Raw genomic sequence first — 27,207 nt, 5'->3', positions numbered from 1 at the left:
ACTAGGCCCGAGCTGGTCGTTGGCGAGCGTCCGGCATCTGGACAGCGATCAGAAGAGATCTGTCAATTGCAAACGGATTTTACCGCACGATGGACGCGCGGTTGTTGCTCGGGCCAGGGGGCTTCCCGGGTTCCTGCCCAACAGTAGCGGCTGCCGCGCCAGGCGCCCGCGGAGGAACCCAATTACGCTGGCGGGGTTCCGCAATCGAGTCGGAGGGCTACCGCCACGAACTGATGGGGTTCCGAAGGTTCGAGAGGGTGCGCAAACTCCGTTACACGAATTACACTAAAACTAATCACAGACCAGTCGAACCACGGGGGTGCGTGGTGGTCGAACTATGCAACATACCTCCCGTATCATCTTAGTGCTCACGGAGCATTTCTTTGGAACGTTTCAGACACGTCACAGAACAAATGAGCTATTTGCTACATTTAGATGTTGTCTCTTTGTTCATATGCAGTAACGTAATTTGCTGGGGCCAAGTCCTAAGCTCGGGCTTAATCCACAAACCGCCCTTAATGGCAAGCAGTGGCGTGTAAGCAACTTGGAACCCCCTGAGAGAAGAGATTCCTCGCGGGAGTCTCGCAGGTTCGTCCTCAGAAACCGATATGAGAAGAAACCGATAGTTAGTGCCCGGTGTTGTCTTGCTCTCGTACCATCGAGGAGTTGGATCAAAGTGTTCTATTCTCGTATAATTCCCCATGGTCACATTACAACTGTTAACAATGATGCCCGTGTATAGAGCTCTATTGCGGCGAGAGCGTGAGGAGTTCTGTGGTCTGACTTAGGAAATTTTGAGGGAGAAGTCGCTGTTAACGCGACGAGGTGAGAAACGGTTCTGGTTCTTCCTCCAAGAGGGGTGGTGCTCCTTCCCGAACAACGCAAGCCCCCGAGTTTGCCACGATTTCGCGGGAAAAATCACCACCCTGACGCTTTCGCACCGCTGACACCCTCTGGTTCTTGCCCCCTTGCGAGTTTGCTGCGACATTCCATCCTAACTTACTGCTGCCCTTGATCTATCGTGCAGTTTGCAATTGGGGTGGAAGTGAACCAGATGAAAGGTGATCAGCGCGGTACCCATGGTTTGGCACCTAATGGTACGCCGAGTTTTGGGTTCTGTTTCCCCTCTTTACCAAATTTATTGCCCAGATGTTAGGGCAATGCGTGAGAGCGATCTTTATGTTGGAGTTTCCCCAACAGTTCTATTAAAATTTCTTATCAGGCCCAACTCACGCCTCCTTTTAACCCTTGGCGAGTGAAAGCCGTCATTATCGCGTCATAAACGTTCAGTGACTACGTTCCTACCTGTCGTCACAGAAAGTCTCCATACGAACCAACAAGAGCGATATTGATCGTGCACTTTTGTTGTTCTAGCGCTTCGATCTACTGATCAGTGATCGAGAAAATCGCGCTCGTTCGTTAATGGTTAACGCAAAGCGCTCAGTATTTAATATACCGAAAAATTTCATATTTTGAGTGCGCAATTTCGCTCTTGTGTGATTTCGCCATGAAATAGCGCACCTTGCTCCGATCGATGTCTCTGATTGACCATGGAAAATCGCCGTTTAATTACCTAATACAAGCAATTTCATAGACCATCACAGATACGAGTTGCAGTAATCGTTGAGTTGGAAGTGGGTGAATTTTATTATTGATTTCAAAAGTATTACTAAACACACCTTTTTCCCATCAAAATAAGAAGCGCAACGAATCGATTGATATTATGAAGTCTGAAAATTCAATTAATCAAAAAACTCAATTCTCAGTAGATCTATATAGTGAAAAGGGCCTGAACCGATTTAAATGATTAAAAAATGCCCTTCTTTTAGGTTCCTTCCATCGCCGAAATTGCATCGGTGCCCACGGAAGATTTTAGGTGTTACGAACGAAATTCATTTCTACAGTTTTACATTGGGGCCTTTGGTGCCCCACCAGCGATAGACGCAGGAACCTTCTTATGCGAAATGCGTCATTCACGACACGGGCCTTCGGGACGCTCTACATAACGTATCACCCTGTACAAGTGAGGGAATTTTCAACATAATGTTGGAAATGCAGATGCCTAGGCTAAAACGCTTCTAACCATAGGCAGCACATTACATGGGTAGCCAGAAAGCCATAATGTAGGTGTAAAGGTAGAGACGTTATGAATTGATAAGTAAGGGGTGAAATATGTGTATGAAAGTGTTGATGGAAAATGTGGGAAAATTTAGCAGCTGAAAAGGGGTGGAAAAATTCGTTTGCACCCTAAAACTGGTTCATCAAAGAGGCTCGAAGCAGGAACATCATAAGCGGATATTGTGTGAGAGTTCTGTTTCAAATCCCAAGTAATCACATGAATCAAACCAATAAATAACTCCTATCCCAACCATTCTTCCAAATCTCCAATCTATTTAATGGCCATTACGTTAACGAATATGTCTTTGTCTATTTTTATAACATAACTTGAGACTCCGTCGATTTTTAGTTTTGCATAAGAAACATAAGGAAATTATGCAAATTGTGGTTAAAAATATGTCAGCCGATGCCATTGTATGCATATCAGAATAGCCAATCCAAGGCGTTGTTCCTATCACTATCACCCGTATCTTGTTCGTATCACTATCACCTGTAACATGTATTTGTTCTATTGCCGCGGCTTCCTCTTGTTTACAAACCACGAACATTTGGATTGCAAATGGGTTCTCGTAATCCCCCTTACATTGAGAACCTGATTTGATCTACCCCGGATCAATTAAAATTATTTTATTACCAAGACGATGTGTGAATATCCACGTATGATCTAACCCAGTTTTATTATGGATTTAACATGTAACATTGAACCATTAGCTCAGTATAGCATCTTATAAATAATATTTATTATGCGAATAGAAAACCGATGAAGAGTGGTGAAGGTGACTATAAGCACGAGTGTGTCCTAATTCGTCTAGTAGTTATTACGAGACCTTAGGGAGAATTGTCGTATGTACTTTTATTGGACATAATTATACGCAGCTGCGGCGATCCAAAGGTAAACTCATGAAGTTGAAGGAAGAATTAGAGTAAAATAATGCACGAAAGGCAATTTGAAAAGACGAGCCACGTAAATGAAGTTGCAACATCTCTTATTGTTTCTGAGATATTTACGATATCTTGAGGACGTGTGCAACAATTCTCATGCAAAATGGTTGTGTTGGGATCTCAGAGCGACTCTCAGTGTGCTCAACCAGATACATAGAGAGTCGAAAGTCCCGCATGAATTCGTCAAAAATTGAAGGAAATATTTGTCATGAAAATGCCGGAACACACTGTTTTTAGTTGTGTGTTTTTCGACGTAACAGACATGTATACAGGGTCTATCATGTAGTAGGTAAATGTAATTTTCCGCCTTTTCCTTACGGAACCCCATGTGCGTAACGACGTTTTTAAGTTTTCCTGAGAAATCCTGAACATATTTCACGTAACATACCGGTGTCTAAATTCAACAAGTTAAAAGAAATTCAAAAAACTAGATACAATACTAGAACTATTAATTCTTGAAAAATAACAATGTAATGCTTGAACTGTGCCGCTTCGACCCCCTAACAGTGCGCAAGTCGCAGTTCCTCAAGAGCTTTTCTTATCATTTCGGGAGGTATTCGTTGAGCCTCTTAAGTAATTTTATTTGACAACCCTTCTATGCTGCTGGATTTATTTAAATGCCCCCTTCGTTTCAGATAGCCCAATAAAAACAGTCCATAAGGGTGAAATCGGGCGATCTAGCGGGCCACCCTAGTTGCGATACATTTCAATAACTGTTGAATTTAGACTTAAGTGTGTTACGTGAAACACGTTTAAATATTTTCAAGGAACGCAAAAATGTCATAATATACATGGAGTGCCAGAAGAAAAAATCGACAGAGTACATTTATATAGGACATAGGTCACCCTTCGTACATACCGGTCGAGTCCACAAATGAACCCTTAAAAACAATACTTGACGTGTTATGCGAGATATTCGGTTCTCTTTGCATAGCATCCTTCAAACCAAATAACTGACAAAATTGGGAAAAGAAAATTGCGTTTGGACGAGTTCGTGCCCGTCCCGCACGATGACGTCTAGTAAATGGTCCATTATTGAATTCCATGACCTGACATTAGCATATTCCAGCCTCCGGCCATAATCTTGCGTAATAAGCACACATAAACGCTGTTAATCTTCGCTTCAACTTATGAGCACCCACTTTTGCTTTCTTCTCTTCGTCTTTGGCTTTTTCACCTCGTACACAGTGGCACACAACACAAAATAATTATTAAACCTGCATAGGTCTATCTGGTTGGAAGACGTTAGTGAGGCACACCTCACGATGATAATTTGCTACCACATTAATCGAATCGAGTACTTACGGTATTCTTGATAGTCGCACTGGCAAGTACCACACCATTCGAGCAATCCTCTATCGGGACGCAAGTTCTGTCGCTTCCGTTGCATGCTTGAGAGCTGGAACTTGTCGCTGACCCTGAAACAGCTGATGTTTGATATCCGTTCTTCTTAAGGCTCTTAAAAGGGACCGAGGGCTGAACCCCAATAAAGCCGTTCTCGTTACGGATCAAGTCCCCATTGGCTGTTGACAAACATGCCAATTAGGACTAGAGAATAAGGCAGGAATTTTCGCGTTAAAATATGAACTACTGATGTGGTATTATGTCACATGGAGGGTGTTGAATAGGGGAAGAGGAAGACGGAGAGATACCTCAGTTAAAAATTCAACATTTCTCCTGAAACAACTTCGAAGAAACCTGGAAAGATATCGAAAGAAAAGTTGGGGCCCACAAGAGCAGAAGAAGAAGAGCGAACAAGCGGAGGTGCATCTTAGCGGCTCCGCTGATACCTAATGGAGGTTCAATGGAGATTTCCAATAATGCAACATTCTCCAATTCTCGATTAATTCCTATTTTCCTCTTATTGAGTTCTGCTCTTCGCGCGAGCGCCTTCTAATGATACGGCGATGGAATGAGGGGTTTGACTGGTCATAAGGGCGCACGGCCTTGTCCTCGAGTCAAGTAAGACAATTTTAATGTGTCCAATGGAAGTTTTCAACCTCGAAATAATTTTTTGTCTTTTTTCCATTATTTTAAGGTAAATTCCTGCGTCGAAAAATTTAAATAATTTCAGAAAATTAGCAATTTTATAAATTCGTAAACGTAAAAAAATCAAATTATGGACACATGAGAACATAACAGTTCAGGCCGTTTTAAAGTTGTTTGCAGCAATTCTTTCACCGGCCATTATTTCTGTAAATTCTCTTGCAGCACTACATTGAGCTGTTGGTCTTACAGTTTGATTTTTTCCTTTATTATTTACTGCATATTGAAGCATACGTTAATTGCGGCACTATGGCCCTGAAGCGACCTGAATATTACTAGAAAAGTAACCAACACTGTATGTATCTATGTTATATACCATGGTCCATAGATGCCGAATTGCGAGCTGCAAATGCAAGAAAATTTTGAAGCCATTAATTTTTTGTTAACACAAGTTAACACTAAATTACTGCAATTTGTACGAAAATGTCACTATTTCAAGTGGACATGAAGCTCCTGAATTCTCATGTCCCGTTTTCGTTACCACGTAGTCGAAAAAGGACTGATGACCTGAAAAGGATGAACTGATGCTCGATGCCTTCAGAATTTCGTTTTAAACCATGTAGAGGTCTCGTGTAATAGACTGTAATAAGCATGGCTCACCTGCATGGGCAAATCCACCCTGCAAGAATGGGTTGTTGCTGAAATCAAGTTTCGCTCCACTGTGGAAGGACTTGGTTTCTGAAGAATTTCCGGCAGACAAAGCATTCTTCGAAACGGACGAAGCTACAAAGTTACCATTCAAGAATACGTTTTTTTTAACGTCGATGGGTGCAGTTCCTTCATCGTCAATGTTGAACTGGGCTCTCGTCTTGTCAGAAGCACATTTCCCTAAGAAAAAAATTGAAGCGAAATCAGTCCTAAATTCAGTTTCAATTCTGTGATTGAAGCTGAATTTTATTTGAAGGACCGTTCTAGAACGTAGTGGATAGCATGGTGATGAAGCATGTTGATTAAGAGAAAGAAATTTTTATTAAAATTGTAGCTCGTGAATCGGTTAAGGAAAATAGCTCTGCTCCGATCATAGCTCCAACCGTGCCCTGTCCAAGCAAAAATTAGCAGCTTTCAAAAGCATGTTAATGTCGACGAAAAGCTCTGATTAAAAATGTTGCTACTCAGAAACTGGTTAAGCTATAGATTCGCTTAATTACAGAATTAATTACACTTTAATCAAAGAAGATTTAGGGTCTTCCTAAGTCCTAACCTAGACGCAGATGCGGAAATTAGGGAGTTGCTTCAAGACCCATGTTGAGGCAGACAACAAACTCTGATTTAAAAGATAGTGGCTCAAAGAAGAGTTTAGTCACAGTAACCACCACCACAACTATAATCTCAACTACACCTTCCCCGGATAAAAATAAAAATTCAAAACTATGATTCCAAAACATCGATAAAATCACTCCTACTCACCAGTTGCTGCGCACTTCTTGAAATAATCATAAGACGCCTTCAAGGGACTGTCATCGCGCATCCACCAGAAGTCGTTGGAGGTGAACGCGTTGTTGATATCTTGAGGATCGGCAGGAGGGTGTGCCTGCTCCTGGAGGACATGGCTCACGTCCCCCAGAACAGTAGTGAGGAGTGTTATCCCCACTATAAATAGTGGAGACATCATTCAGGGAACTAGAAAGAAAAGAGTCTTTATTAAAGTGCTGAAAACTGATATGTGATATTTGTGGGTTACAGGAACAGGAAGAGTTCTAACAAAACTCCATGTTTTTTTTGCGAATCCGGAGCCTCATCGACTTCTTCATAAAATAAATTCAATTTCCCCGTGAAACTCCTTATCGATAAGAGCAAACTCTCATTTCGCTCTCGATCTGATCCGTTCCCGCCTGCAGTTGGATTAGCACGATGTGCGCTGATACGTTCAAGATCAGTGACGCTGTGATCATTTTTGTCTTGATGACCGAATGTTCAATGTTTTAGCAGTCGAAAAAACGAATTAATCAACTAAAAATAGTGGTAGTGTAAACAGACGGTAGTATCTAAAAGTCGAAAATAAATGATGGAATTACATGGTGTAACATACTCGTAAATCAGGCGAAACAACAAATATAGCCGCCTGCAGGCGAGATCTTATGCAAATAACATTTTGAAAGAAGAAGATCCGCATGCCACATTATTTATTTAAAATCTTCGCTTACGAAATCGCAAATTTACACATATCGCATTTTAGGGGACCGTGGCGCCTGTCTGCATGTCCATAACAGGAGCGAACCTAGAGAAGGTCATGACGTAACGGGGGCAGTAACAGGAGGGACCCCCTGTAACGTCGGCGTAACCGTTACCGATATACATAAGAATGAAATTTCTATTAATCTCATGAATGGTTACTATTAACGGGAATTTTTTGCACATTATCGACGATGATTGTACAATTTACTTTCGCCAGGTCCATCGTCAAATGCGTCCACGATTCCAATTAAGATTGTATAGAAAAGTGAATAAGAGGTGGTCGACAGTTAGACGTGTGTATCAAATTGAACAATCGACATTTATCAGATCATAATCCCAATAATGACATTCAACGTAAATTCATGACTAATGCACTTTCGTTAAATTAAATCCGATAGCTAATGGCTTAGTTAGTTGGCGGTACTTAAAAAAGTCCCTAAAGAGGTGCGCAGAAAAGTCGATTTTTGAGAAAAATACTAGCTAGTAACGTTGGGAAATGACGGGCAGCAGCTAGCTTCAAGGAAAATCCTCCGAAGCGGACGAGCCGCGAAGCTGAGTCTCTCGAACTCCGTAGGTGCTTACGCAACTCGAGAATGTTTCGCCACGCCCCTTAATACCAATAAAAGATTAATTTAATTTTCGGCGCATAACACAACAGATTTAAAATAGAAATTATATAACCAAACACGAAAAAAGGTTGTTAATGGCAAAGCAAATAAGCGAAACTTCTCTACTGAATAAATTTTGCATTATTTAAAACATCCATGATCTGGGAAACGAGGTATTTTTACTGATGATCATTAAACCTTCTATGTAACAGTTCTCCATTCGAAGACAGGCAAAGATTGAAACATGGGATAATCTGATTTAATTGTCTAATCCATCAACAATCCTTTTGATTAATATTCAAGTAAGAAAATGAGAGTCACGTAACAACTTACGGTGAGGAGGATACTGTGAGAAAGTGCAAGTAGCAGTAACCTTGGGGGCTAAATTTTGAATCATTTTCGAGCTAAATGTCAGTTGTTGATTCTCCCATTATAACTTTTATTAGGATTATTTATTAGACGTTCGACCTTCTCCGGATCGTTATCAAATAAATGCTATAAATCATAAAAGGGAAGAAACAGATTGCTCTTGCAGGGCGAGGACCAGGAAAGCGCGTCTTGCCAGTGAACAACCGAACCCCAGTCCCACCCCGCTCCAACTCCAAAAGGATTTGGAGCATCTGGTGAGCGCTGATGAGCTACATGAATACGTCCCATGCATCTGAAACGGATTTTTTCTAATATTGTTGGAGTCCCAGGGAAGAAACCTCTGACACCAGGTATTATTTTATACGTGGATGCCGCCACCAAAAACCAGGACGATGGGCGAGAGAAACGCCACCACTTAACGTAAACAAAATGTCTCTATTAAGTTTAAAGGTACAAAAATGGTTATGAAAATGAGGGAAGACTTTTCGTGTCTTTTTGCAAAAACGAACTGTCTTCGTCTTTTTGGTTTTCCGATCTCGTAATCGCCCTTCTTGCCCTTCGTCACCCAATCCGAGCCCTGGTTGGACAGTTTCCCATAGGTCAGGGTGAAAGTGATCCAAACGCGCACCTTAATGGGACTGTGCCTTTAATGTGTCAACTCGTGGGTTCTGCGAATGGTCAAACCGCTGATGTTGGTCTATAGGCGGAGAGCATTCACAACAGCCTAGATGGTGCATACGGTGAATCTGTTTTATGTCTCTCCTAATAAACCCAGAACTGCCCTTTGAGTTCAGCAATTTATGAATTTGACTTTTCGACGTTCTACATACAGTGGGTCAAAAAAGTATTCGTGCACCTACTTGCTTTCTTTAAGATATTGTTTCCTAAAGAGTGCGAACATGTTTGTACAAGTTCTTGATGTTGGTTTATACAAACAGAAATATGTTTATCGCTTTATTCGAAATTTTATCAGAAACAGTCCAGGAAAATGGGGCAAAAATCCAAAGAATTAACTGATGTTCAAAAAGATAGAATTGTAACGTTATTTAAGGAAAATTCAAGTTATCGACGCATTGGGCAGATGCTTAAAATCTCTCATACAACTGTCCAGTACATTTTTTCAAAATTCAAAAAGGACGCAACAGATAATGCGTAGTGGTTGTCCAAAGGAACTAACCGCACGAGAAACCCGCAGTGTCCTTAAACTTGTGAAAAAAACCTATGAGAGGAGGGAGATTGCAAAACACATTGAGACAGATTTTGGCAAAACCGTCTGTGCTCAAACTGTGAGAAATCGACTTCACCAATTTGAGTTCAAAGGAAGAACTGCTCGAAAAAAGCCGTTCATGAGTGAAATCAATAGAAAAGAACGTCTAGATTTTGCTGAGACACATGCAAATAAGCCCTTATCGTTCTGGGAGAACGCAATATTCTCAGACGAAAGCAAATCTAATATATTCGGGTCAGATGGAAGGAATTTTGTGTGGCGAAAACCCAACAAAGAATTAGATCCGAAGAATCTTGTTCCAACTACCAAACATGGAGGTGGCGGAGTCCTAGTGTGGGGACGCACGAGTGCTGCGGGAGTTGGCGAACTTGTCGTCATCGATGATATCATGAATGCTGTGAAGTATGTGAAGATACTCCGAGGCAATTTGAACCGAAGTGCAACCAAATTTGGGATTCATATTTGTTTCAACAAGACAATGATCCCAAACGCGCTGCCAGAGTAACCAAGGGATGGTTGTTGTATAATGGACGACAGTTATTTCCTCCTCCTCCCCAGTCACCGGACGTAAACCCGATCGAAAATTTGTGGGCTTATTTGGAATCACAATTAAAGAGGGATGAAGTTCGATCTCGTCCACAGTTAATCACGAAACTGCAAGAATGTTGGCAACAAATTAGCCCTGAAGTGACCCGAAAATGAGTTGAGTCAATGCTCAGAAGACTCCAGGCAATAGTGAATGCATACGAAGTATTAGTCTTTTCACTCTTTTCAAATATGACATGCGATACGGTGTACGAATACTTTTTTGACCCACTGTATAACAGACTCAACCATAAATGACATGGCGACGTGGGTGGGGATCCGACACCATGTTGTTTGTTTAGGGCGAAAAAAACGCGGCTACGGAAAAATTCGCGAAAATATTTGATTAAAAAAAATCTTACGATTGTGGTCCTTTATTAGCTGTGACAAGTTTTTACCCGCACACGTCGGTATCGAAAACCCACAGAGAGTTTCGACATCGACACATTGCGACTTACGTGCAGTGCGACCTACTTACGCACGCGTGCGGTGGTTTACTTATCTTGAACCGACGCGACCTGCGCCGCTTGGCCTAATTGTTACATTCAAAGTTTAACCTTCTAATTGAACAAAATTTATCAAAATCAAAATAGACAATGGGAAGCTCGCAGTGTGTGAAAAAATCAACAACAAAGCGCGTTGTTTCGGTCAAGTGTTATTAATGCCCGTAATTTCTTCACAGGGTATCGCGGATATGGATATTAGTTGGCATTCAAATTACATGGCGATGATCGTGAATAAGCGTCTAATTGCTATTTTTAAATGAGCGCTTAATGTAATTACGTTTTATCAGGATCTTCCGTATGAGCGGTCTTTGTTTCGTTGATGCCTGATGCCACCTTTTTGCCAAAGCTACTTAACATTCTTTAATCGTTTACTACGAGAACTTTTTATTTTAATTCGCCAAGGCGAATGTCATTAGATTGATGAATTGAGAATGAGGGAATAGGCAAAAGAACTGAATCCAAGAGCAAGCCTGCAGATAAAGCTTCACTGGTAACGTTATTAGAAAATGCACTCCAAGGACGACATTTATACATAATTGGGTTTAGACAATTTTATCTCACATTTGCATGCTTTAATTGCTATTATCGCCTACGAGTATGAGCAAATCACTTATACTGTTATTGTATGTAAATAAGTAACGCAAAGGGTGACAGTCATGAGTTGCTTAGCTTTCATTTAAAGCGTTATCAGATCTTCTTCTCTAATTTGCTTGGGGTTTTCACCAGAACTAACTGGGAGTGTCTGCACGTACTGGCGAAAATCGAGAAGGAGCTAGGCGAGAAGGGCGAAAGAGTGGTTTGCGAACGCCCGTGCGCTGGGCGTCCCGTCGACACGGGACGCTGGCCCGATCCCCAAAACCAGTGGGGACGAGGCTTTGAAATAAAAATGTTACAATGAAAGTGACCAAGATAAAATGTTAGAAATATATTTTTTTAATTCTTAACTCCACCGCCAGGCGGCGCGTCTCATATAGTGAACTGAAATATGTCAAGAGAGTGAAGAAAACAAATGAAAAGGTGTACTGAGAACGTCACAATTTCATCTGTAAAAAGTTTCTGCATAATTTCTTTAAATGATTTTTTTATGTATACTTGCAAGGTGCCTCTAGAGGGCGTTACGAATGTTCTCGAATAAAAATTTAAATATCTCGGGAACGGATTCCAGAATTTTTTTTTTTAAATTTTTATTAAGATTATAGTGCCTCAACTACTTGGGTTATTAGCACTCAACATACATTTGACAGTATACAAAACGTTCTGAGTACAGGTACATATCAAGTGGACATGAAGATTACGTTTAGACGGAGTTAAAAAGATCGATTGACTTCAGGAATTCTATGGTCGTTCTCTGATCTACTGTGGAGTGCAAGTTCTCGTGCAGTTCATCTTTAATTTGAAAGAAGATCCTGTTGGCACTGTACATTGGACACTTTGTGATGATATGGTCGAGTGTCAGCAAGACATTGCACCTGTCACATTTCGGGGGAGATGTCCTTTCCATTAGATGACCGTGAGTTAGTCTTGTATGTCCTATTCTTAGTCTTCTTATGGCCACAGTGTACTTTCTGATTTCAGAATCTAAAGAAGCGGTGGCTCGTTAAAGAGCGCTTCTTTTGCTCCATCCGAGGACGTGTCAGACAACTCATTTTAGTTAATGAAACTCCCCTTAGAGAGCGCTTAATTACGAAGGTTGGTTTGTAAATTTATTGTAAATATCAAAGGGGATGGTATGCTGGGCATTTTAGTCAACAAGAGCGAAAATTTTACTTGTATTCTGAAAATTTCAACTGAATATCTCTATTTGTTTAGAAAATATGTCGGTTTTTACCAGGAATCTATGGTATTTGACGTTTGCGGCGCTCACGATCTGCTGACGGCTTTCGGCACTCAAATAATCTTTGAAGTTAATGAAAAAATTGTTTGAGTGCCGAAAGTCGTCAACAGGTCGTGAGCGCGGCACATGCTAAATACCATAGATTCCGGGTGGAAACCGGCATATTTTCCGGCAAATAGAGGTATCGAGTTGAAATTTTCAGGATATAAGTAAAACATTGCGCTTTTGCTAACTAAAATACAAAACACAAATCATTCCATTTGATATTTGCAAAAAAATTTACTCAACGTTCCCGCCTTCGTGATTTAGCGCCCTCTTAGGGGAGTTCCATTAACTAAAATGAGTTGTCTGACACGTCCTCGGATGGAGCAAAGAAGCGCTCTTTAACGAGCCACCGCTTCTTTAAATTCTGTAATCCGTTCCCGAGATATTTAAATTTTTATTTGAGAACATTCGTAACGCCCTCTAGAGGAACCTTACAAATATATAAAATAAATTATTTAAACAAATTATGCAGAAACTTTTTACGAATGAAATTGCGACGTTCTCAGTGCACCTTTTCATTTGTTTTCTCCACTCTCTTGACATATTTTCGTTCACTATGTGAGACACGCCGCCTGGCGGTGGAGTTAAGAATTAAAAAAAATGTTTTCAACATTTTATCTTAGCCACTTTGGTTATAAAATTTTATATTTTAAACCTTGATCTCCAGTAGTTTGAGAGAAACGGCCGACGTCCCGTGTTAACGGGACATCCGGTACATTGGCTTCTGGTCAAATTGAGAAAAGGTACCTCTAGATATGTATAAGTAGGGACCAGGCAAATGCAAAAACTCTCTCGCTCGTTTGCGGGATTTATTATATTTTCATTAATCTACCTTTAGACCACAAGAATTTAGTTGCATAAATGACAAAAAATGTTAGTTCAGGCTAGTTCAGGTTAAGGCTAAAAGCTGCGGAGTTGCGACTTAAAATTCCATTTTTGACGCTCAATAATTCAAGTTAGGCTCTATTATTCACATATAGGAATTTCAATGTACATTCGTCCAAATTTACCGGTACGGTGGAATATACGGACTACAAAATGAGTAAACAATGGTAATTTTAGAGTCAAGAGCAAAATTTGGAACAAAGGACTTACAGGCTTTCAAACGATAGCTACGGCCATACGTGGAAAACATAGGAGATACCGTGTATACAGGGTATAAAATGCAGACTATAGTGAATGATGATACGCAGATACAACCTTGTACCTTGCGAATTGAAAGAAGCATTTTCTTGCATCTTAGTGCAAACAGTTCCACATTTTTTTTTAGTGATTTTACAAGAAACAGGACAAGACCACAGAAACCGCGAGGTTTTTAACGGGCAAGATCTTCAGCCAACCCCACACTGTCCAGCCCACAGAACACCAGGTCGGATGCCTTTCGAAGATTTTTCTCATGAAAAAAAAGTAGGAAGTATTGATTAAAGTGGGGTCGTAAACGCATGCATCCATCAATTTTTTTGCTCGAAATAACGCATTGAAAACCCTTAAGTCGTGACGTATTGGTAATGTCGCGCTATTTCTTGTAAGAATAATGTCGGCACTTGCAGACACATATTAAAAGAGGACACGAATAACTAATAAATTCTATTATTAACAATTCTCAAGAAGAAAATTTAATTGTGTGGTATTTTCAATGACAGAGGCTTCGTACGTAAATGCAAATTGTCCTTAACATTTGCCAGCTTGCAGAGATATTTCGAATTTGTATTTATGCAACGTCCACTTTAACGCACGTAATAGTTTTGTATTATAATTAGTTAAGCAAATATTTTAATTTCGTTTTATACATCTTATTAATGGGAACGTCTAAATGAATGAGACTTAAGTTAATTTGAATCATAACGATATGCCATAGGTCGGTTTACTCGTTAAATTTCTCTAAGGAAAATTTGCTCGGCTAAATGCACGAAATTCACGGCGAATCTACTTGCGAGGTGGCGTATCACACAGTCTGTTGAAAAAGCAAATAAAAATTTTCCTTCAAGGCATTTTTAGAAGACTCTAATTGGCTGTACAAACAATATTTCGCATGGACACACTGTTGTTGGGAAAGAAGAAGAAGATTTATGTACAGATAACTCGTTCGTTTACAATGAAACCGAAAGTCGAGAAGAAACTCCATCGCCTTTTTGCAGTTTAAGTTATGCAAATAGCGATAATTAGTGACAGGATCTTAGATTTACAAGGTTCTCGGACAAATGATGAATCCGTGTCTTCTTCGAACTTTGAATTCTGCGCTTAAATCAATATTGGCGTTAGATGGACGTCTATGGACAGCACGATTCTTATAATCGCAAAACCAATCAAATTCTGTTCCGACTTTTAAAAGCGATAATTAAAATTTCGTTAATTTTTCGACCTTTATAGAAATAATAGTACACGCACAATAGTGATCTCCTGCTGTGGGGAAAACCCTTACGAGCGTTTACGTATTTGCATCCGGGATCTCCATCATGCGGCGAAAAATGTGTGTTTTTCCAGATATCGAGCTCAAAGAAGTCATGACCTCATGAAGTGAAAATTATGCGTTTAATTCAGGCGTTAGCGACCACGGCTAACATTCCCTCTAAGTTCAAGACATTAATAAAGAACGCAAATTACTCCATTGCTGTAACTCCGAACTTCTGAAGAGTGCCGAAAGCAGTCGAATAGCGCAACGCTTCAAGAGAGACGAAATAAACACCAAAAACATGTAGGTCAAACACAATCTCTGGAACATGTTTGGACACACCTCAGCATTGTCTCGACTCCTCTGGTTTCTTTTAACACTTCAGACCGTCGAGCTGCGTAAAACTCGAAGATGGACTAAAATTGAAATGAAAGAAATCGACTTATTTGACATTTTGTAGCGGATCATAAGCCCCTATTAGGCGCCTGTTGCAAAAGAAGTTAATGCCAAATGCGCCTATTTGGGTTTGCGCGGTTGCAATGCTTACACCGCAAAACAACGAAAAGGTCTTAAATAGGAAATTATTTCTTGGTCTCCTATTTTGAAGTGATTTCGTAAGATATAATTCTCGAGAATGCAGCCTAAATTGGCAATTTCCAAAACGACAAAAAGGTGTTGGCGATTGATGAAGATCGGCTCATCAAGAGTAGAAACTGTTCGTGTAATGTTATATCTAAATCTAGGAACGCGATAGGTGAACATTAATCAATTCAATCAAATTTGGGAAAAAACTTTAATAATATTTTTGCTGTCGGCCAGAGGCTCGCCAAGTTAACGTCGGAAACTCATTAGAGGGGTAAGTTTGTGAATCATAAAGTCGCAAAGAAAATTATGATCTTTACCCAAACTCAGCCGAGCTCTATCAGCGCGCCTTAAAAGCTTCTATTAGCTAATGAAGGAGCTGTTTCGTAAGGTATTACACAAGTCGGAAATCTAGTCAAAAATAGTGATATAACATAACTTTAAGGCTACTTTTCCTTCTAGGAGGTAATCAGCATTTAACGACGCTAAATGCGTGGATATTATAGCTATGGCTTGCATTTTTGCATTAGAGACCGGGCACAGTCTAAAAAAAAAATTAATGAAGAGTCGGAGACTAAAGTAGGTACTGATACTCGATTGTGGTTGAGTTTACGAATTGAACTTGGCAAAGAGAGAACTAAAATTTTCTGCAACAGTTCATTATACAAAAACTGATTTTTTTTATGCTCCAATTTCAAATTATGCAGCTCTCTCGATGCGAAAATGAAAAATCAACGTTGCAATAAAAGTAATCATTTTTTCTTCAGGAACTCTCCGAGTCAAAGGCTTCACGCCGATCCTGTGACATGCTTTAAGATAACTATTAAACTGTCTAGTTTGTAGCCAAAAAGTTAACCATACAGCTAGATAATCCACTAGACGCTGGAGTCTCGCAATACTCTCACCCTACGTGACCGCGGGGAGCGCAGCAAGAGTCTCTCAATACTCTCACCCTACGTGACCGCGGGGAGCGCAGCAAGAGTCTCTCCGTACTCTCACCCTACGCAATCGTGGGGATCACAGCAAAAACCACCACTAGTTATATCACTATTTTCCACTAAATCCACAATGGCACTAGGATGGGCACCCGAACAGTCCATAATACTCATGTGGCGGAGAGAAAACGGATCCTCATCAGCATATTATTTATTGATTGCGTAATAATCCGACCATCTTCATTCAGGTGGGTTCGACCTGTGCGTACTTACGGTCAAAAAAAAAGCGTCGTCGTTGTGGCACACCTCGTTTTTTGAAACACTCTCACTTATTTGAGTTTGGGTACTGATCTCGCCAAATTGGGATGTTCGTTTTTATACGAGCGGATCATCTTTTGCATTTGACTCATTGTGTGCATGGTGCGGTGGTACCACCTCCAAGTCGCCGCGGCCGGTACTCCTTGAGCAGCGAAGAAGATACGAGTGTATGTTATTGGAATCTCCCTTTAATTATGCACATACGTGATGTTATCAGCCACTAAATAATATGGCTACGTACTTAATTTTATTCGCACGGTAACTATGTTCCCAACAAGGAAATGAACACGGGCCGGGCCGGGTGGAAAACTTGAGAAGGTAATTTGTGATATTTATACCAGTTTTTTGGGGGCTAAATGAATTACGCACAATAAAGCTTCCCCTTAAGGCTTACAATCCAAACCCTAGAAATTTCATGTCTAACGGGATATTTTATGTAGACCCAACATCGATAATCGATAAATACCCTTAGCGAATTGGCTGCTCTTTAACGCATTGCTGAGGAGTTTGTTGACTCGCAGGCCTTTGATAAATCAAAAAAAAACATCCGCGAATTTCGTCATCGATCGGCTGACGATGTGACTCTTCTGACCCTTCTTTAATCCACTTGAGTGCGAAGCTTGTCGAGCCCCTTTCGATTCCTGCTTTTCTGGCCACTCTATTGACTTTTAGTCCTTCCGGCCTTGCTGCTTGGCGTCCTCCCCTCTTTTCCTCCTTGGCCCTGGCGTTCGACTTAACTTCTTTTTTTTTAAGCCTTTGTCTGAACTAACTTTTTCCCTTGCTCAGGTGTTGCTCCAGGCCCTCTTCCTTCAGCGCGGAGTTCGCATAATCCCTAATAATACTTTCGGAGCTCATCTCCATAGAGTCTTTGATCTTTCTCATTTTCGTCCAAATTTTCCGTCCTTTGGAACTTGCCTGCTGGTTCGGGGGCTTCTCGAGCCTGAAGCTTTGTGTCTTGCCGATGACTTCCGTAATTTTTTCATCATTAGAAAGGTGTAACCCGCAACACCATTATACGGGGTGTCCGTTTGAGAGCCCCTCGGGCACCTACGGTTTCACTTGTGATTTCACGAAATAAGCAATTAAGGGCACGCGTAGGAGACTAATGAAGGCGAGTGTTAAAACTGGTGACAACCTACAGGGCATCTTAAAAAGTCGGGGCATCATAAGGCGCGGTTGTTTTCAATGGGGCCGCCCGCATTTTTTCGCGATGGGCCCCTCTCTTGAGCCCCTGTTAGGTCGAAAAGTGTTTGCCCCGGGGTGCAGTGGCTCGATGCCACGATGTTTGAAGAGAAATTTTAGAGATTTGCAGCGCCCCATGGAAAATTAATGTCGCAGTTAGCTCAAATTGGATTTTGATAAACTCAGGACGGACTCTCACGTGAGATCATTTTAGCAGGCGTGAATACTCATTTGGCTGAATATTCACTTCAAATTTCATCTTTTCAACCTCAATGTCCAGTTTTCGTCTCCTTGATATAAAATAATGTCAAATTTATCCTAAATGTTAATGGAATTATGGCTCCAACAAAACCTGGATTCACAGCTAAGTGCCTGAAAGTCCAGCATGCGTTGCCGTGCTATCAAAACTTAAAATTCGTAATTATAAATTCGAAACTATGACAACGCATACTTAGCACTCGGTCACTTACCCATGAATACAGGTTTTCTTGAAACAACGAATAATTCTATTAACACTTAGGACAAATTTGACCTTATTTGATACCAAAATGGACACAACTGAAATTTCTTTCGGCGTACGTCACAAAGGACACGCCATCCGAATCGGAAAAATCAAGAAAATTGAAGCTGAAAATGCGAAAATTTAAGCTGTAGTGAACGCCCTGGATATATTTTTGGCTAATTTGGTATTGACGATTGATACGAGGTCCCATCATGAAATCTAACGTAGGCTAACTGAGACATCAATCTTTTTACGGGCACTGCGGCCCAGGGTGAAAAAAGTCTAGGAGCACGTGTTCAAAGGGGCATTTTATCACTCCGTTTGGAAAAGTCACACCTCATGACGCCCCATGATTTTGGGACACGTTGTAGGGTTGTCGCTAGTTCTTGAAAACTTGCCTTCATTAGACTCATACACACCCCCGTGACTGACTTTTTGTGAAATCAGATATCAACTCATAGCAGTCCGCGGGGTTGCAAAATGCGCACCTTTCCCCGTTAATTTTCCTCCGAACCCACCGCTCCTCTCTTGTCTCCTCAAAATTAAACGGCCGTTTCGGAACGGTAACCCAGAACCCAAAGTTCGGGGGGTATTCTGTTAGGTAACCCGAGTAACTTTCCGTTATCTTAATGAATTGAGAAAAACAATAGCACAATGTGGAGTGTTGAGATGTGAGTTATCGGCCTCATTTACAAGTGCAACAATTACAAAATCGCTGATGATGAAGAAGTAGGTAGATGGAATGCCACGCAATGAAATTTTCTTGTGCAAAGAAACACCGAATAATCTACATCTGAAACCCATCAAATTGATTCATCATTCACAGAAGACATTATGAAGAAATGTTTTCGCTGAAGGTACAGGGTCATTTTCAAATTGTATCTGTGGGTGGTGGGTGATATTTATGTTATGAAGTCACCCATCCAAGGTGATGTTCAATTGTTACCATATTTGTTACGCTCTTTAAATTGCTCAGTAGAAATTCGCGTAGAAAGTACGACGCGGTCAACATCGATTTGATGGCTTTTGACTCGCTTAAACGACTGTTGGTCCTTTTTTAGTCCTGTTGCTTAATAAATCCTCAAATTACGTAACAATTATGAGTCGTGCCAATATTTTCTGACCCGAATCCCACACTTTGTGACAGCGAATGATAATAAAATTGCGGCTTTGAAAAGCGTGGGTACGATTTTACTGCTTCCAACACTAGAATCCGGTTCATAATTTTCCCTTTTCGATCTGCAATTATAGTATGACGTCTAACCTTTGGTTCTTACACATGCCAAGCGGCAAGTTCCGAAGGCCTATGAAAATCGAGACCCACAGATCATTACCACCTATCTACGTTTTAGGAATAATTCAGAAGAACGCATCATCAACGGTTTGTTATCCGGTCGTCTGGACGTATTGCTAATTCAATTGATTAATTTACACTAATGACAATAACCGAAAATAAATAGTTACGTAATAGCAAATTGCTTGCCTACGAAATTCCATTTTCAGCATTTTCTTGCTCGTTCCCATTCATTAACCACTCACAATAAAAGCGTGCTTTAAACGTTTCTTAGTTTTTAGTACCGTTTATCCATCAACAGAGAAAGTTACTTCACGGCTCTGATCTTTCGGAGGCGTATTCGAGATCCCGCATCACATAGACAATTCTTATCTATCTCCATCTACGTCGTTGTTGCGATGCTGAGCTTCGTAACATCAAATTTCAAGACTCTTTGGGGGGGCCATGTACCCTTCTTCGTTATTCTTCAGGCGTCTGAAACATCAATCTCATTAGAAACAGTCCACGTTTTACGTGTGAAACCGTATATCCGGTTAATGTCGAAATATTCCATACAATCAGTCGGTACGATGACCAGTCATCAGTCGACGAATGAATGATCTTCGTGATTTTTTAATATTTTCGTAGAAGCTGTAAAATAATTAATTATATTATTTGTTCAAATCAACAAGCTGCCTGAGAAGGATGTGTGATATGCGAAAGAGGAAAACCAAAGACCTTTACTGGGTATGCTCGGAGATCCGTTTGTCGAATCCGGCGATGTGAATGCATGTGTGTGGAAAAAAACAGTAAACTCATAATTGCTGTATTGCTTTTATGGTATGTTAATAACCCATATTTAAAATGTGCCTGTAACATAAATTTCACTGAAAAGGCTACGTCGCGTTTTCAAAACGTAAAAAATACCCTGTTTAGCTTATTGTTCCTTTTGGCTTTTTTGTATTTTTCTTTCAAAAAAGAACTGCTGCAAAGAGGAACATTTCGTTCATGCACATAAGATTTTTCGTTAAAAAAAAACAAATAAACACATTTCGTTCCCATTTTTTATTCGGGCCGTCATTAGCCCATTTGGATATGCCCATGGCGGGCCACATGCCCATAAATAAAAAAAAAATGCAAATTTGTTCAAAAAAACACCACATAAAAATACTCTATGAAACACATATACGATATACAGGGTGAGTCGGGAGGATCGTGCCAAACTTCAGGAGCGTGTTGTACATGAAAAATAATCGTAAAAAAGCTCAAATGTTGTTATCCGATTTTCGTTTGTTTACAAGTCATAGCGTAAATAAAATAAAAACATAAAATTTAAAAAATGTATAAATTTCATAAGAAATTCCATAAATGAACGTTCGGATATCATAGTAAATGTTCAAAAATATCGCCATCAACTTCTAAACATTGTCGGCTTCGTCCATGAAGAGCATTCGTTGCGCTCCTGATTGTTTCATGTCTTCCTTTAATGGCAGCTGCAGCATTTCTAATGCGTTGAATTAGTGCATCTCGAGTGTCCACTTTTACTCTGTCCACTTCAGTTTTAAACCAACCCCACCAACAATAGTCTAGTGGTGTGAAGTCTGGAGATCTTGGAGGCCAACTAATAGGGCCACCACGACCAATCCAACGTCCAGGAAACGTTTCGTCTAAATGTTGCTTAACCTTTATGTTTTAATTTTATTTACGCTATGACTCGTAAACAAACGAAAATCGGATAACAACATTTGAGTTTTTTACATTTATTTTTCATGTACAACACGCTCCTGAAGTTTGGTACGACCCTCCCGACTCACCCTGTATACAAAACGGGAATCAATGATTGAAAAATAACGATTTCATTAATGACTAGAATCGCCATTGTCCCTATTAAGGGTGCCACCGCAGGCTAGTTGTCCCTGCACTATTCTTGTTTCCTGACGTCAAAATAGAAACGTGTCCGACCACAAAACTTGACCTTTTCGTTGAATTTCGAACAATCCAGGTGGTATCACCAGCTTGACATTATACACACATAGATCCTGACCAATTTATTAGTTGAGATCGAATTTAAGCCCTGCGGAGCGTCCTTGTCCGGCAGACGATTATTAATTATGCTTTCCTCCGGCTTCATTTAAGGTCGCTTTCAATTAGTGATTCGATATTTGGAAACACAATGTTTATTTGCCTAGATTTGGCAAGCTGATATTTACTGCTGGGTGTAAAAATAAATAAAAATGTCACTAAATGGAAATTTGCATGATTTAGACCAGTCACTGTTAACGCAGAAAATGCATAATGCGCCGAAAGAAAATTACATTGTGAGCGTGCGGAAAGCGACGTCATTCATGCTGCTTGGAGTGAGGAAAGTTGCTGTAAGTCAAAGTCGTGATGTAAAAGTTTTGTTTGTTGTTAGATTTGAATGGTTTTAAATATGTGAAAAAGTATAAAACCTGTGTTTCGTTTTTTTTTTTTAATGGCTAGCTCTGCAAACCCGCGTAGGTAGCAACTAAAAAAAAGAGTAAAAAAACTTCTGTAATAACACCAAGGGTGTTCGGTTTCCTTCTTTTGGGACATTTTTTTTAACTTCGGTCAAACAAGGAAGTTGGGCCTATGTTATTTATGTGCTGGAGGCTTCTTAATTTACCATAAAGTACCGCATAAGTACCGACGTGCTCAGGGAACAAATGATTTTATAAGACAATTTTGCCAGATAGTATCCGATTAATTTATTTGTTATGAAACAGAATAATTCGAAGGTGATGTCACTCGCTAGAAAGAAGAACCTTAACATTTACGGATTTTTATGTTTTGTTCATCATTTCTAGAGATTTGCTGTTCTTTTGGGTTGTACAAAATTTCAATTACGAGGCTAATGCATTTCGGTTTTGAATGCGAATGAGTTTGAAGCAATAATTACAGCAATTAGTCGTCGGGTCAGGGTACAAAAAGCCACAACGCCTTATGTTAAATTTTTTATTCAATCGAATATTGCTCAATCAATAACAACTCAAACGATTATGCACACGCGGCACTTTAATCCTTTTTATCGTGCTCAATTCGTAAGTTTATCGATAAATTTACTTACAAATGTTATGATGAACGAAGATTAATAAGTAAAATTTTATATTCGCTCGATTGATTTGAGATCATTAACTGCCGATTTCTTAAAATAAGGCACATGCGCGGGTTATTTTAATGTGTCTTAATTCGCGTTAGTGTTTTGTAAATCCCTGGCGATTAGCATGCTATCATAGAAAACGGTTTAGACATTTTTTTTTTTTAATATATTTCGTACTTCCGCGAGTCAGTAGGTTGTCCATATTTCATTTGAAGTTAACAGAGAAAAATCTTAGACATGTGACCTTTAACGTACCACCACTAATTACTAAGATTTGACCTTTGCGTTACCTACTAAGCTAATGCGTGCTTTTGTCAAAGGAAGACCGGTAAATAACCGAGGAAAAACCATTTCAAAATTTTGTTTTTCTAAATCATTTGTCAAATTAGCGTCTCCTTGAAACTGTCGCCTTCGGCGATGGGGATTAAAAATATGTACCCAAGTGGGAGTGCAAGCAAGTTTTTTTACAAATTAGTTTAAAAATACCTACAGGATTATACAACGAAACGAGATATTTTTAAGGCCTATTTTTCTTAATATACTAAACGAAATTCCCTTCGAATGTTCAGGGGCAACAACATTTGCATTACAATGGCGAATTCCCGAAATGTATGTCAAGAAATTACAATTTATCCGCTATGACAACACAAACAAAATTCCTTAATCGGCACCCGGCGTGGGCGTCGCGACGCATTTTTCAAATTTAATCCCAAATGGTCGTTTGTCGTTCTAGTTTGGTCTCGCGTTGTTTCAGCGAATCACCTATTTCGTAATTCTAACGCAATAACTAAGAATTTTTAAGGTAAAAACAGAGAAATTATAATAATTAGAAGCATTTATGAAGAATCGGGCCAAGGCAGTCCGGACTTGAAACTTATAGATCTCAAAGGTAAACTTTGGGGGATTTACGATTTTATTGAAATTCTTTTGTTATGGGTCATCGATGATCGGCCAATCGGATAATTTCATTAATTCTGCACTGATTATTGTATTAATGTAGCATTTTAATTTGCTCGAACACGGAAAATACCGAAATGATTAAAGACGTCACCCAGATCGACTTGAGTGCAACAACAAAAACAAGAAAAAAAAATTTGCAGATTCGACGAAGTGAGAAATGCTCATAAAATTAGTGCTTCACACTCGAGTTCATTTGATTTTACCCATGACACCTTATCATACATCCGCATTTGTTACAAAACTTAATTATTGAGATTGGAATTGAATTTGCCTTTAATTATACCGAACCGCACAGGCTTCTCTGAAACATTAAAGCGTAATTAGGGTCACATTTTGCAACCATTAGAACCTTAAAACACCCTTGGAATACCCCTCGTTTTTTTTTTGTTTTTTTAAGTTATTTTGAAAAATTGTTTCATTTATGGCAAAGTCCTCACACATAACGTCATGAAACCACATATTTTTGACATCAGAATGAATATCACCATATTTAAAGCAATAACATACATCATGTCCTCCTTATTTTGGACACACTGTATATTATTTTTTGATCGATTAGTTAACCATTAGCAAAAGGCTGTAGAGTTTTTTGTACGTTTGGAAACCATAACATTTCTTAGATGATTCAGTTTGTGCGTGTCGTAGTGTTAGCGCGGCGAGAAATAAGATGTTCGTGATATTTACTGAACAAATTAATAATCGGACGTTTTTTGTTTCTTGTAAGATAGGTCACTAGTGTAGCTGACGTTTAGTAAGTGACAGTGGGTGGCGTGCAATTGCCATGTATTAAGTGAAAGCGGGTGTCGCCAAAAGCACTTTTTTTCTTCTTTTACGGTGAAAGCCGAAAGTATACAATTTTCGAAGTGAAAGGGTTAATTAAAGAAAAAAAACAATAAAAATTATGCAACAGAACTAAATAATGTAATCTGAGAATTTATAAACATTTTCATTACAGTAACTAAAAACAAATAGCTCAAAAATTAGATTTTTTAATTTCAAGAACAACTCCAAATTCGCTGTACATTCCTTTCGAACCTTGAGCAGTGCCTTGTTCTTGTCCAATGAGGCATAATACTCAGACACTTGAGAACCATCCGTCAGCTTGATGATTTCCGCACAACAGGAAATAATTATTTTTTCAACTATCCATGGAAATTTAGTTACTATCGAACTAGTATAATAATCTACAACAAAAAAGAAATCTATAATGCTATTCGTTTATTAGGAAAATTAGATGTTGCGTGGACACCTTCATAAAGCCATAAATCTTCAAGAAACTCGAGTTCATAAAGCTCTAGCTCCTTATATGTTAACAACTTCTCCAGCATATGATCAATAATTGCCTTATCGCACTCCCCATTGTTCACATTAATAACGGCATAACAAAACCCAACTTGCTTTTTCCTAAATTCTTTTGAATCGATTCTGCTACCAATATGTGAATGCTCACTTCCACACACTATTAAGTGATCAATCAAACTCTGGCAAGTTTCGTAGTGTGAAATATTTCTTTGCAAATGCATTTGATCGTTATGCAGTCGTTCTTTATCAATTTGCTTTATATAATTAAGCGTTCTAGCTTTATTTTTCCGGCATTTATTTCTCCTCTTGTAAAAACTTGACACCTGACTATGAATATCTAAAGGCAATTCATCAATTTCGTTGTGGATTAATTGGATTAAAGGTTGAATGGTAGGCACCGCTTCGTCACAAAATTCTTTTTTGTGTTGATTCAAATATATTTTAGTACCGCCCTGGGTTAAGTAAAATGTGGGTGTTTGGCATATATTGTTTACAAATTTCTGAAATAGTAAGTTGATTTAAGATGTGTCTTAAGCAGCTGTTTTCCAATATACATGAATCATGCATTTGTAATATGATGTAAAATAATAAAAAAAAGTTCTTAGCTGAAAGCTAAAATATTAAAAATCTTATGTACTTGATGTACATGAAATTACATATATATTACAAACTACAAACTGCTGAAAAAAAGACAAATTCACAATAAACATTACAATTACAACTTAAAAGCATTAAAGACAGCTCTGTGGCCAAAAATCTGGCCAATGTAATAATAGGCTCTCCCAACGAGTATATTCTTCATAACTCTTCTGAATTTTAATACACCCTAAATTAATTAAATAATATAAGGTAAATGATTAAACACACAGTTGCTAGCTTTTCAAGACTATACTATTTATACCAAAGTATAGCATATAGCATAGTATAAGGATGGAACATGATTAACTTTTTATTGACCAGGGCTATTGAGCATAATTTGCCATTAAAATTATAGTTCTTAGGAAAAAATGTACTACCTAACAATTTGATTGGCTTAAACACAATTTTCAGTGTTCAGTTTCACTTTTTTAAAAGACAGCTGTCTTGTGGCAAATGTGGAATACACACCTACAAAGACCATAGCAAGTCTTTAACAGCAATTGCTCATACATATTTAATCTGTGGAAGAGAATCCCATCTTGTTTGTCAGTGTGCACAAAATCCTTTAGTTTGGTGTTTAACCAGAATGAAATGAGTAAAAACTCAGCAAACATTGGCAAGTTTCTATATGGTCATTCATATTTAAGATAATAAAAGAATAATCATTTGGCTAAATACTGCTAATACAAAAAGGCATCATTGAAGCCCAGAAAAAGAAAGATTTAAGCTAAATTTAGTGAATTTGTTTAATTGAGTTGAATTAATTATCTGTGGATGGCATTGATAAGACACATAAACTATTCAGAAAACTTCTGTATTTTATTATTAAATGGAGTATTATTAAGGGTTTTATAATGTTCTGTTGCATATCTGACCTGTTTGGGTGATTACAACTGGGTCCTTTTATAGATATAACGGGTATTGTTACAGTGCAATAAATATATTTATCTTACATAGTAATTCAGAAGTTAGGATAATCCAAAGAAAGTGTACCTCGATTGAGGAATTGTTCAACTGCACAAGAACTGTATACTTACTAACAAATTACACCGTCTTGTAGAACTTAATTTGCTATTTTCTTCCAAAGATGTATAAACAGCCTCAGTCACATTGTAAGCAATTGATTCTAAAGCCTTTTTCTGCAACATTGGATAAGGATAATCTCCTGTAGATTCACCTTTGTCAGCAGCTAATAAATTCAAAATTTGATTTTTAATAAAACTATTATCCTGTTCTTCCATGCCCGTTATTGTTTAGTGCTTTTATATGTGAAATAATACAGTTTTTATGTTTTTTAAACTTATATCTGTTATGTATATACTTTCAAATTTTAAAACTGTGTTGTTTATAGTAAATTGAAACGTCAAATCTGACAAGACACAGCTATTTCACTTGACGTCTAACTCGAACTCGAGCAGGGAGTGTAACGAGAGTATGAAGCGTTGGATGTGAAAAGCATGGAAAAATAAAAAGTACAGAAACTGACGAACTTTTCGTTTAGCTAAAACATAAAAGGGCCTCATTTAATATTTACTATCCAATATGGTT

General features: G+C 39.0%; 2 protein-coding genes across 3 annotated transcripts in view; both read right to left on the bottom strand.

Moving 5' to 3' along the window:
- Positions 1-16,777, bottom strand: part of LOC136347660 (mucin-2-like) — a 33,108-nt gene extending 16,331 nt beyond the window's left edge. The window contains exons 1-4 of one of the 2 annotated variants that reach the window (XM_066297847.1): positions 16,639-16,777; positions 6,514-6,726; positions 5,707-5,934; positions 4,366-4,583 (exon numbers count right to left, since the gene is read on the bottom strand). In XM_066297847.1, coding sequence (XP_066153944.1) covers positions 4,366-4,583; positions 5,707-5,934; positions 6,514-6,718 — 651 coding nt within the window. In that variant the 5' untranslated portion in view covers positions 6,719-6,726; positions 16,639-16,777. The remainder of the gene's footprint in view (positions 1-4,365; positions 4,584-5,706; positions 5,935-6,513; positions 6,727-16,638) is intronic. The other variant, XM_066297848.1, reaches the window with a different exon arrangement.
- Positions 16,778-24,617: 7,840 nt separating this feature from the next.
- On the bottom strand, positions 24,618-27,189 carry LOC136347465 (uncharacterized). The gene is made up of 3 exons (XM_066297482.1): positions 26,697-27,189; positions 24,968-25,520; positions 24,618-24,902 (listed from the first exon to the last, which is right to left on the bottom strand). Exons 1-3 carry the CDS (start codon positions 26,898-26,900, stop codon positions 24,631-24,633), a joined length of 1,029 nt encoding a protein of 342 aa, XP_066153579.1. The 5' UTR covers positions 26,901-27,189; the 3' UTR covers positions 24,618-24,630.
- Positions 27,190-27,207: the final 18 nt, after the last annotated feature.

The sequence above is a fragment of the Euwallacea fornicatus genome, chromosome 29, assembly GCF_040115645.1.
Source record: "Euwallacea fornicatus isolate EFF26 chromosome 29, ASM4011564v1, whole genome shotgun sequence".
Lineage (NCBI taxonomy): Eukaryota > Metazoa > Arthropoda > Insecta > Coleoptera > Curculionidae > Euwallacea > Euwallacea fornicatus.
The sequence above is the reverse complement of the archived record's forward strand: the minus strand, read 5'-3'. Positions and strand labels throughout refer to the sequence as shown.